The sequence below is a fragment of the Microtus ochrogaster genome, chromosome 4, assembly GCF_000317375.1.
Source record: "Microtus ochrogaster isolate Prairie Vole_2 chromosome 4, MicOch1.0, whole genome shotgun sequence".
Lineage (NCBI taxonomy): Eukaryota > Metazoa > Chordata > Mammalia > Rodentia > Cricetidae > Microtus > Microtus ochrogaster.
Window position 1 is genome coordinate 71,849,496 of NC_022011.1, and position 10,985 is coordinate 71,860,480.

The 10,985-nt window shown below is 42.5% G+C and overlaps 1 protein-coding gene across 1 annotated transcript in view; it reads right to left on the minus strand.

Annotated features, from left to right (window-relative positions):
• Positions 1-1,730: 1,730 nt before the first annotated feature.
• Pla2r1 (phospholipase A2 receptor 1) overlaps positions 1,731-10,985 on the minus strand; it is a 114,887-nt gene continuing 105,632 nt past the window's right edge. The window contains exons 24-30 of the mRNA XM_005346449.3: positions 9,018-9,256; positions 8,147-8,315; positions 6,067-6,207; positions 4,783-4,899; positions 3,583-3,759; positions 3,321-3,353; positions 1,731-3,215 (exon numbers count right to left, since the gene is read on the minus strand). Coding sequence (XP_005346506.2) covers positions 3,001-3,215; positions 3,321-3,353; positions 3,583-3,759; positions 4,783-4,899; positions 6,067-6,207; positions 8,147-8,315; positions 9,018-9,256 — 1,091 coding nt within the window. The 3' untranslated portion in view covers positions 1,731-3,000. The remainder of the gene's footprint in view (positions 3,216-3,320; positions 3,354-3,582; positions 3,760-4,782; positions 4,900-6,066; positions 6,208-8,146; positions 8,316-9,017; positions 9,257-10,985) is intronic.

A 10,985-nucleotide genomic window follows, 5' to 3' on the forward strand; every position in this document is an offset into this window, starting at 1 on the left:
AGGGAATGGGGAGGAGCTAGGAAGAGTTGGGGGAGGAGAACTAATATGATCAACATATACCGTATGTAAAATGCTTTTAAATTAAAGAAGAAAATTAGATGTGTCCAGAAGACTGTAGAGTGTTGATAGTAGGAGAAGCGGGGTGCCTTAGTACTCACTATTTATTTCTGAAGTTTCAATGGAAATGAATGCATGATCTGTCTATGGGGACAGACTCTGCAGGTGAGGGTCACACTAAGTGTCAAAAAGCGGAGCCTTGGCAAGTGGTGTCAGTTCTTTCAGCAAAACTGCTTTTGCAACAGCATACCTTTGCCACATTGTTATGTGTGACTATATACTTTCACTGGGAGGTTAACTGATTACAGCTTCATCAAATCAACCGAAATGAATTTTAATTTTACTTGATAGATTTTTAAATTGAGTTTTTCTACCCTCTGGTTAGTTAAGACAATTATTCTTTTGAGTCAGAAATATACAACTGATACATAATGTAATGATTTTACAAGTGAAGTCTTAAGATGAAAAATGGAAGTAGATTGTCCCAGTGTGTCAGTTACTCAACAGAAGTAGCAAAGAGCCATGGCTAGGAGCTGTATTCGCTGTTAATAGTCCACAGGGACTATTAACTTCATGTTGTATTGCTAACGATCCCGGTTTGCTGTGCAGAAACACATTCATATTTTTTCTCAGAGCTCCCCCTTATGACTAGTGGCCACTAGCACCAAGGCAGTTGATTGTGCTGGTTGAAATGCACAGAGGCAAGCCTGGAGAAACCCCATGTTTATCACTATACTTAATCTCCATAGCCACTGCTGTCTTCTGGGTATAGATCGCCTTTCTGGGGTAAAGTCTCATGAGCATAGAGACTCCCTGACTCGCTCACACCCAGGACCGATTCTAGAACAGAACATCTGTCTTAATAGGATGCTCAGTAAACATTTATACGAGAAGTAACTTTTCAGTCTTGAATATGGAGCCACCTTTATTTATCAGAAATTAATGAAGGAATATCATACCTGTGACTTTTTTAATTTACAGAAAGTATACGTTAAAATTTTAATTTGTGTGTGGGCATGTAGAGGCAAGATATTGACAATTAGGTGTCTTTTTCCACATTAATTTTTGAGACAAAGTCCATCACTGAACCTGAAATTCATCAATTTGGCCAGGATGCCTGGTAAATGAGCTTCAGGGATTCACCTGGTTTTGTTCCACCCCATCCCAGAGCTGGGTTATAGATGTGCACCCCTGCATCCCACCCAATGTGCACCCCTGCATCCCACCCAATCCCAGAGCTGGGGTTACAGGTGTGCACCCCTGCATCCCACCCCTTCCCAGAGCTGGGGTTACAGATGTGCACCCCTGCATCCACCCCGAGCTGGGGTTACAGATGTGCACCCCTGCATCCCACTCCACCCCAGAGCTGGGGTTACAGATGTGCACCCTGCATCCCACCCCACCCCAGAGCTGGGGTTACAGGTGTGCACTCCTGCATCCCACCCAACCCCAGAGCTGGGGTTACAGGTGTGTACCACTGCACCTGACCTTTATGTGGGTGATGAGGTTCTGAACTCAGGTCCTCCTAATTGCACAACAGGCACTTTACCAACTGAGCAACTTCCCAGCCTCAGATATCATACTTTTAATCCTCATTAACCAGCCAATGGCATCAACTAGTCCAACAGAAAAAAAGAGATAGTCAAAACTGATAGTTTATTTAAATGCACAAAGTGAACATATGACAATCGTATCAAGGTTACTACTGCAGAGTCGTTTTAGTTAGTATTTCTTAACATCACCTCTCGTTTGGTTCTAATGGGAGTATAATTCAGATCTTCACTTTTTTCTCTTTAGGTTTGAGTTACATATTCTGTATCTCCCAGTAAAGATCGTTATATATTATTTTATTACTTTAGTTTTAAATAAGGTCCATGAACTTTATTGATATTGAACTCCCATTGTAGTTCTTTGAACTTACCTAGAAAACACCTTTAACATGGTAATCACTTAGCAAGGGAGGGTCTATGCCACATTGGTGCCAGGCCTCCTTAGCCTTTTTCCCTGGGGAAAGGTGAGTGCACTCTCTGCCTGTTCTGCAGCCCCACAACGCAGGACAATCAGACACAGGACAATCAGACACAATAGGGAGTCAAGTTAAAGCAGGAACTCAGTTTATTACTGTGAGCATCTGCTTATATAGGTTAAGTGACATTGGGGCTGATGTGATGCAGGGGCCCCTCCAGCCAATGAGAGACAGCCAAGCCTCACTCTGGCTGAAGGGGCATCTACCTAGATTTTTCTGTGTCATCCCCACTCGGTAGCTTTGAGACTATCCTTCAAACTCGAGCCAGGCTTTTCTCTGTCCTACAGGCCTCGAGGTACAGGCCCTGAGATAATTTTGGCCCAACAATTGTAATCATACAGTTGTTCCTGAGAGCGCCTGCATACCAAGATATTTGTATTTAGGAAAAGGTGCTGTTTCTCCTGTGTAGCTTAAGAATCAAACCTAATAAAAATTAATGTCCTCCAAAGTATCAGCTGAGAGCCCAGAGCCTGGATGTTTAGATTCAAGGACTTTCCCAAACCAGGCTATTAAAAAAGATTGAATTAGAATCAAACAGAACGGTGATTCTTAGAAGCACCTTCCCCACAAATAAAGTCAGAGCCCTGCCCCCTTTCTCTTTGAATGTATTGAGTGAACTTACATGCCTGAATGTGTACTAGACTGCCTTGAGAGTTCTCAAGGCAGGATTCTTTTTAGTAGTTCTTGTCTTTCTAAATAATAACCCAACGCCCCTTTCAGAATGGGCCGCAGATAAAGGAAACGAATACATCAAACCTCATCTGCTTTGGTTAAAATTAAAAACCAGTGCTTGAAGAATAATTAAAACAGGGGCACAATTCACATTATCATGGCGTCTTGTTAAGGGGCAGCGCAGACAGGACTCCCCTCGTGGCCGCCTTTGTTCTTTATAGCGAGGGCATTCTCTCACTTTATCCTCACTGGCCGTTCTTCTCGAGATCGGAGATGTGGACGTTTTCTTCTAACTGTGCTGTGCTGAAGCTGAGTGTAGGGTAGTAGAGGCCCCGAGACCCTGTGAGTCTCTGGAAGAAGCCACTGTTCTGCTTGTAGATCCAGAAGCAGAGCACAGCAAAGGCCAGGAAGGCCACCAGCGTCAGCGAGACTGCAAGAGGAACGATGCTGTGGTTCCGTCCTGGAGGGAGACAAAAGACAAAGAGAGTAGATCCTGCCACACACCTGCTGCCTGTCTTATTGATTCTAAGGAACAGCTAAATATCCTCTCTTCTTCCAAACCTACCTTTTCCTGGATGCTCCATTACTGCTGGAACACCTAAAATCAAATAAATAAAAAAAAGTTTCTTAAATTCAGTGAAGTGAGGTCATTACTGGGACAAAGCAGGAATCCAACTATGGCTCATACATCAAATCTAGTGGCCGGTGTTGATGAATGATATTTCAATGGAAATATCTGCAGTTTCAACTTTTTAAATGCTACCGTGGTGGGGCAGCATTAACCAGAAAAGAGTCAACTGGGAGACTTACCCTCTCCCTTCACACACCTGCCTCCATTTTACAGATAAACCCATTTTGGTCTTCGCATGGGGTAAACTGCCACACTCCTTCCAGGATCCTCAAGGCAACACACGGACGGGGCTGGAGGGGATCTACAGTTGGCCTCTGAACGCCCCAGCTTGACTGGTCTGTGGGTGTTCCATCAAACCACCTCAAGGTTTCATCTGTGGAAAAACTGCTGACTTATTATGAATTATGTGCATGATTACCAGTCTAAGACAGGGATACGTCATAAGAGCAGCCCCCAAATCTAAGGAGACACATTTAATTCCGTAAGTACGCTCATGAACAAAACACAAAAATAGGTATGTATCCTTTAAATTTGCCTCTATTTTTAGATACAGATGTCTTGTTTCTTAATGTCCTGGTTTGAGTTTTAAAAATAGGTTCACATTTCTGGCCAATTTAAATAAATCACACAGTAAATGAAATGAAATTAATTAATGTATAGAAAATCCCTCAAAAGCCTAACATCAACCCCACAACAAGAGGGCTTATTTCCTGAATCTGTCATTATCCTAGAAGTGGTTCAGTGGGAAAGTCCAGCCTATAAGTGGTCAATGTGGTTTATGTGTGTGTGTGTGTGTGTGTGTGTGTGTGTGTGTGTGTGTGTGTGTAGGGGGCACTGTCTGAAACAAATTTAAAACCAACAACAAAGCGAACTATAAGTCAGCTTGCTTTTGGTTATCACCAACTGCTAGAAATTCAAACCACGTCCAGGATTAAAATACGCAAGGATGGTCTTTGTTCCCCTGCCTCCTCCACCAAGGTAACACTCTCTCCATGCCAATTACAATAATTTTCTCTACAAGTACTTTTCAGTAACATCAGTTATATAAAGAAAAGAAGAGTGTGCCTCCTTACACACACTGGTGTTTATGAGCAGTCTGTAAGAATTCAAGAAGTGCAGTTAACAATTGAAATGGCTCCCTGATTCTGTTGGGCTTTGTAACACTTAAGAGAGTCAATGTGGCTTTGCCATAAGGCTCAGGACAGAGTTGGAGTAAGCATCTTTATGGTCAGTAGGAAGGTTAACTTGTCATCTGTTTTGTTTGTTTGGGAGGGGGGTGGCTTTCGGATTCACACTATACTTTCACAGCAAATGTGTCCAAGGAGAGTTTTGTGGCTCCCAGAGGCCTTAACGGCTCCTTATTTATTTACTCATCCTCTGTGCCCACATCACTTACTGTTACTATCAAACTGGGCATTCAACCAAACCATCTGGACAGAAGAACTAAAAGCATGAAGCTCTTCCTGGAGAAATAAATTTTCAGCCTCGTCCTTGATGGCTAAAAGATTAGATCCTGTAAAAAGAGATGAGCAGCCAATGAGCGAGGGAAGTGCGATTCACAAATGTCTCTGTGCCCTGTCTTGTGAAACCTGGGCTTTGAAAAATCAACATTGCACCACTCAATACATTTTTATTTTCCTCTCTGGTGCTGCGGCTGGTAGCCCAGGGCTTGCCATGTTAGACAGTTGCTCTACCCCTGAGCTACAGCTCCAACTCTGTTGTTTCCATGGCTAAAAAGTGATTGAGCATGTGGGGAGATAGCTCAGTTCGTAAAGTGCCTGCTGAACAACCATGGAGACCCAGGTTTGAATCCTCAGGACTCAGGTAAAGAGCAGGATTGGGGAGGCAGAGACAGATCCCTGAGTCTTGCTGGCCAGGTTCAGGAGGAGATCATGTCTTGTCTCAAACATACCAGGTGAAGAGTGATTGAAGAAGATTCTGGGTATAAGACATATACACACATGCCCCCCCAACACACACAAACACACACACACACACACACACACACACACACACACACACACACACCGTATACATACAAAAAATAAAGTGATTAAAAACAAAACAAAACAAACCCAACAAATTCTCACTATGTAACCTGGCTGGCCCGGAACTCACTATGTAGACCAGGTTGCCCTTAAATTCATAAAGGTTTGTCTCTGCCTCCTGAGTATTAGGTGGCCTGTGCCACCACACCCACCTAAAATGTGATTTAAACCTTTTTTAAATTTTATTTCATTTAATTAACAATTTAAAATTTATTTTACATACTGACTAAGGCTTCCTCTCCCTCCTCTCCTCCCATTCTCTACGATTTAAGACTTTTAAGGTAAAACTACATTTATAAACATGTATACAAGCTTTCACTTAGAAAGCTAAAGTCCTGATGATCCAGTTTAGAGTACATTAAAGATTCATAGTACACGTGGCTTAAGAATGAAGAATTCTGGGGGGATGCTATACACTGAGGCACCATCTTGGGTTTCCAAAGTCTGTACTGGAACTTGAATTGCCTGTAATAGCTGTCCCCGTAACAAGTGGATTCAATGGTGTTTATTTTATTTTTTTCAGTGGTTTTCACGGCTCCTACAGTTACTGGATAATGAGCATTCGAGCAGGCGCACTGTTTACTGCGACGTCAAAGAGTCCATGACAGCGTTTAGTGCCACAAAAGAATTACCTTCTCTTTTGCAAAATTCATGAGCATCCTCAAAACTCCTGCTGTCCAGGACTGTAGAAAGACTGTAGCAATTACCTTTAAATTTTATCCAGGGAACCAATGTTTCTGGGCAGAGCACTGGGTGCTCAAATGCCTTTGTTTCTATGAAGAAAAAAAAAAAAAAAACCAAGCATGATTTCAGGCTGGTGCCTGAGCTCCTATACTAAGATAACCCTTGTTTTACAGTCAATGAAAGGCCAGAATCAATGCATTCATTAAGATTTTCATGATAATACCCAAAAAGACTGGATTTGAAGTCAGTGGTTACAAATGTGGGTTAGGTTCTTGTATTTCTGTTACTCTTTACATTCAGAGTGTGTTAACAGATTGCTTTGTCCGTTTCCTTTGAGTGCTGCCTGGTGAAGGCATTGTCTACTGTTAGCCTAAAGCTTGGGGCATCAGGGAGATACAGTTCCTGGAGGAACTGGGAGCTGAATGATGCTGGAGAAAGGATGTCTACATGTAAAATACGTGTCCTATGCAGGGCTAAGTGTCCACGGATTTCTAAAATCCTTAAATGTCAGTGAGCCTGAGTGAGGACAGCACCTTCAGTGAGTATCACAGTGAAACTCAACATGAAATAAATAAGCAGAGTTTGAGGGGCTTTCCTTCTGCCACCAAGCCTGAGAGTCAGATACATCTATGCTGAGCTCCTGGCCGCATAGCTTCCTAGGTGTGTGGCCTTGGGTATGTTACCCTATGCTCAATTTCTTTGTAACAGGGAGCTAACAGCAATGTCATTCTTTTCCCCAGTTCGAACAGTCTAGATATATTAACATCTGGCCTTTGTTATTTTAAGTCTTTCATTTATTATTGTCATATAGACAAGTATGTGTGAGAACATGTGTGACAAGTTTGGGGAGTCACTTCTTTCTCTGTTTCCATGTGTGTTCTGGGGATCTGAACTCAGGATGCAGACTTGCTCTGAAGTACGTTTATCTGATGAGCCATTCTGCCCGGCAACCCTTAAAAGTCTACAATAAATGTGTACAGTTTCATCAAAAAAGGAAGGAGACTTACAGTGTTTTAGAGAACTAATTTCGCTATATAGGTATGTGCATTTCTTATGCTTTCATATGTAGATGCATGCATATAGACATTACTCATGCTTAATCCTGAACTGCTTTCATCTACAATTATGTAAATGATGTGCGTTGTTTGCTGAAGTATCCAGAATATAAGTAAATAATGCAGTTTTATGAAATGAGAGCTTTAAAAGGAGATTAGAGGGAGAACTCGTGGTGCATATGATAGCAACAAAGAAGACACCTGGAGAGCGGGACCACACAAGTCAGCGGGCGAGGAGACTGAACCTCCCTCTGTTCTCCTGATGGATGGAGCCTTGGGAATCTGTTTAATGCTCCCAGTTAACGTTCATCTCCCGTAAAGGATTGGGCCAGCTGAACTTCATGTAAATGGGATAGTATGCAAAGTGTGGGGTATCACAGAGTATCAGCTACCACCGCCATAACCATTGCTTAAGAATCTAGCACTCTTGTCTCAAACCCTCAATTCAGATTCTCCACAGAGGCTAAAGCACACCTCTGTAGTGTGACCTCCTGTTTTTCTCTTACCCTAACCTGGGACGCCGGCAAAGTCAGCACCAGCTTTGCCGTCTGTATCCCCATCCCGCACCTCTCTGTCTGTATCTACGCTTCTGCCTCAGAATGCTTCTCTATGTTCTGCGACTTCCTATAACCCCGCCCATTCTTCAAGTTCCATCTACATATACTGCCACACCCTTCAAAAAGCCCTTCTGTTTCTCTAGACAGATAGGATGCTCTTTTAAAAACAGCAAAGTGTTATTAACTATGCTGCAGACATGGGGACGGCAGCATAAGAAGAAAACAATGCACCCCTTTCTTGATAATCCCTCTTACCTCCTCTCCCAGCCATGCCTGGTATGACAGCTACTTGTCTTTGTATCACAGACCAAGGCTTCCCAAGGGCTGGGACTTTCTATTATGCGTGTTTGTATTCCGCATTATGAACATTCAGAAGGCCAGGACACATTGGCTCTGTTGAATGGAATGATACTTACCAGTGGGGACATGACAAATGGCTCCTTGCAGGAGAGACTCACAGGCTGTTCTATGCCAGCGTCCACTAGTGTCAGCAAAAACACAGTCACCAAGGAAGGTGGACTCTTCGTCCTTCCAATAGGTGAAAGGGGATTTGGTGCCATCTGACCAGTCAAAATTAAGACCATTCTGCAGAGGGAATTCAAAGCTTCACTTCACTGCCACGACTTGCTGGAATCACCTCAAACTACCCAAGGATGAACTCCTTCCAAATTCCACATGTTTTTCCAAAAAAAACCGGAAGTCATGAATGGAACAGAGTTTACCTTTCAGTAATTCAAGTGTGTAATACTCTTGTTTTCAAAAGCAAAAACAAAACAAAAAATAAAATAAAAATCACACAAACAGAACTCTGCATGTTATATTTCAAGGGCAGTAAATTAGTTAATAATTTCTGAGCAGGAAGCAGAAATCATTTTTTTTTCATGGAGATTCTGGAAATCTAACAAATTATCCAAACTTGGTACTTGAGTTTGAGATGTGTTTCATTGCATAAATGATTCAGTACTCAGGGATTCTTGAGAGTTTTCAAAGGACCCATGGGGGCATTATATTTAGAAATCAGGCATTGCATATTCATCCTAAAACAATGTATACTCTTGTTTTGTAGCCCCAGGGTCCTCAAAAGCAAAACAAAACAAAACCAAAATAAAAAAATCTGAAAATAACAACATCAAAACCCCCTGTAGTGTCTGTATAAACCAGCTGTTGGAATGTTATATTTATGATTGTGTCTGGGAATTATGTTTGCATGCTGGTTCCAGTAGCTGTCTCCCTAAGGAAATAGACAGAAACTTTGCAAAGATGATTGGCGGGACTTCGAACACCTACGTCTGTGGTGGAGAGGCCGATCCAGTGGGCATATCCCAGCCTGCTGAGAACAACCGTGAGGAAGGCCTGCTGGAAATTGTCTGCAATGCTGGCCAGTTCTGCTCCATGCATCAGGCAGGTTCTTCTTGCTGTGTACCACGTCATATTGGCATGAATGATTTTATAAGTTCTGTTTCCAAATTCTAATGTATTGGGGACTGAATGCATTTCAGACACGTTTGCACGGTATTCAGGAGTATCTAGATTGAGAACAACAACAAAATTGCTTGTGGCGTCTGGACTACAGAGGACGTCAGACTCAACATGCATCTTTGTCACTAACAGCGACACTGACCAGAGCTTTTCCTCCAGAAGTGATGAATTCAAAACAATGACACTATACTTGGAAGGTGTGTGATGCTAGGGCACTGGAACACTGTGGTGGTTTGAATGAAAATGGCCTTCATAGGCTCAAATATTTGACCCCTTGATCCCTAGATGGTGGAACTGTTTGAGAAGGATAAGGAGGTGTGGCCTTGTTAGAGGAAGTATGTTACTGGGGTGGGCTTTGAAGTTTAAAAGGCCATGCCATTCCAGTTAGCACTGCATGTGTACATGCGTGTAGCGAGTGCCTATGTGTGCTTTCTCTTTAAGATGTGTGCTTTCTCTTTTTTTGTCCTGTATCCTGCTGTAACCATAGAACAGCCTAAATTTAGGAAAATGTTTGTGCATCTGACCTAGAGTGAATTTAGTCCCTCTTGCATACTAGGTTGAAAACTGAATCTGTAAGTGCTTTTGGCTTCTTAAAGGGCATGTTGAAATGTGAATGGCTGAAGGCCTGGACTGCATCCCATTCCTGACTCTCCCTGGCTAGGAGGCCTGGAGAAAATCAGTCCTTCTAAAGGTTACATTTCAGGTCTATAAGAACTGATAAGTTCTTCCTAAGGAGGGTGTGTGTAGAATTCACTGCAATATCCACACAGGGTATGCTCTATTGCATCCAGGACACACCAACAATTCATAAATGTTGCTCCTCACTGCCCTCTCCTGTTTTGGTCATGTTCTCCACAATAAAAATGGCAAAGTGAAAAGTAGCCTTTTGCCTTTGTTACTGTTGCTTGATTTAGAAAGCACACATTGTAAAATGGAAGCGAAATGAGCCTATTTATTAATTACCTTGTGACAGACTGTACTTGGTCACAGTGTCCTCTTGGCTGCAAGCCTGATTGCCAGCCTATGCTCCCAGTTTATGGCTAGTTATACAGAATCTATATGACACAAAGTACTATTTTAAAGTGACAATTGGCACAATAATGTAACTGAAAATTTTTTGTTTCCTTTTACTGGGTTACACCATTGCTTTTATACCTAAGAATTTCTCCCAGTGCAATTAGTTCTTCCAAGTTTTAAAACAAAACACACATGGTTTTGAGCAATGTGGTTTTGCAGCTCATTATCCTGGAAGAAATATCTATGGACACTGAGTTGTTCCCAAGTGTTCAGTCTTTACTTTGTCTTGGTCTCTCTCTCTCTCTCTCTCTCTCTCTCTCTCTCTCTCTCTCTCTCCCTCTCTCTCTCTCTCTGTATGCACGTTTGTGTACATTTGTGTGTGAACGCATACCTGTGTGTGCCATGGCATGTGTGTGGAGGTCAGAGGACAACCATAAATGTTGCTTCTTTTCTTCTATTTGAGTCAAGGTTTTGCTCTGTTGTTTTTCTGTTGTGTTTGCCTATGAGCTTTAGGGGATCCTCCTGTCTCTGCCCTCCATCTCCTCCCCAAAAGTTCTGGGATTACAGAGGCTTATACCATATACCTGGGCTTTTACTGGGTCCTGGGGGGATTCAAACTCAGGTCCTCAAGCTTGTACTGCAAGTTCTTTCATCCACTGAGCAACCTCCTCTGGCTTTTGCCTCTCTTTTTATCCTTCCTTCCTTCCTTCCTTCCTTCCTTCCTTCCTTCCTTCTTCCTTCCTTCTTCCTTCCTTCCTT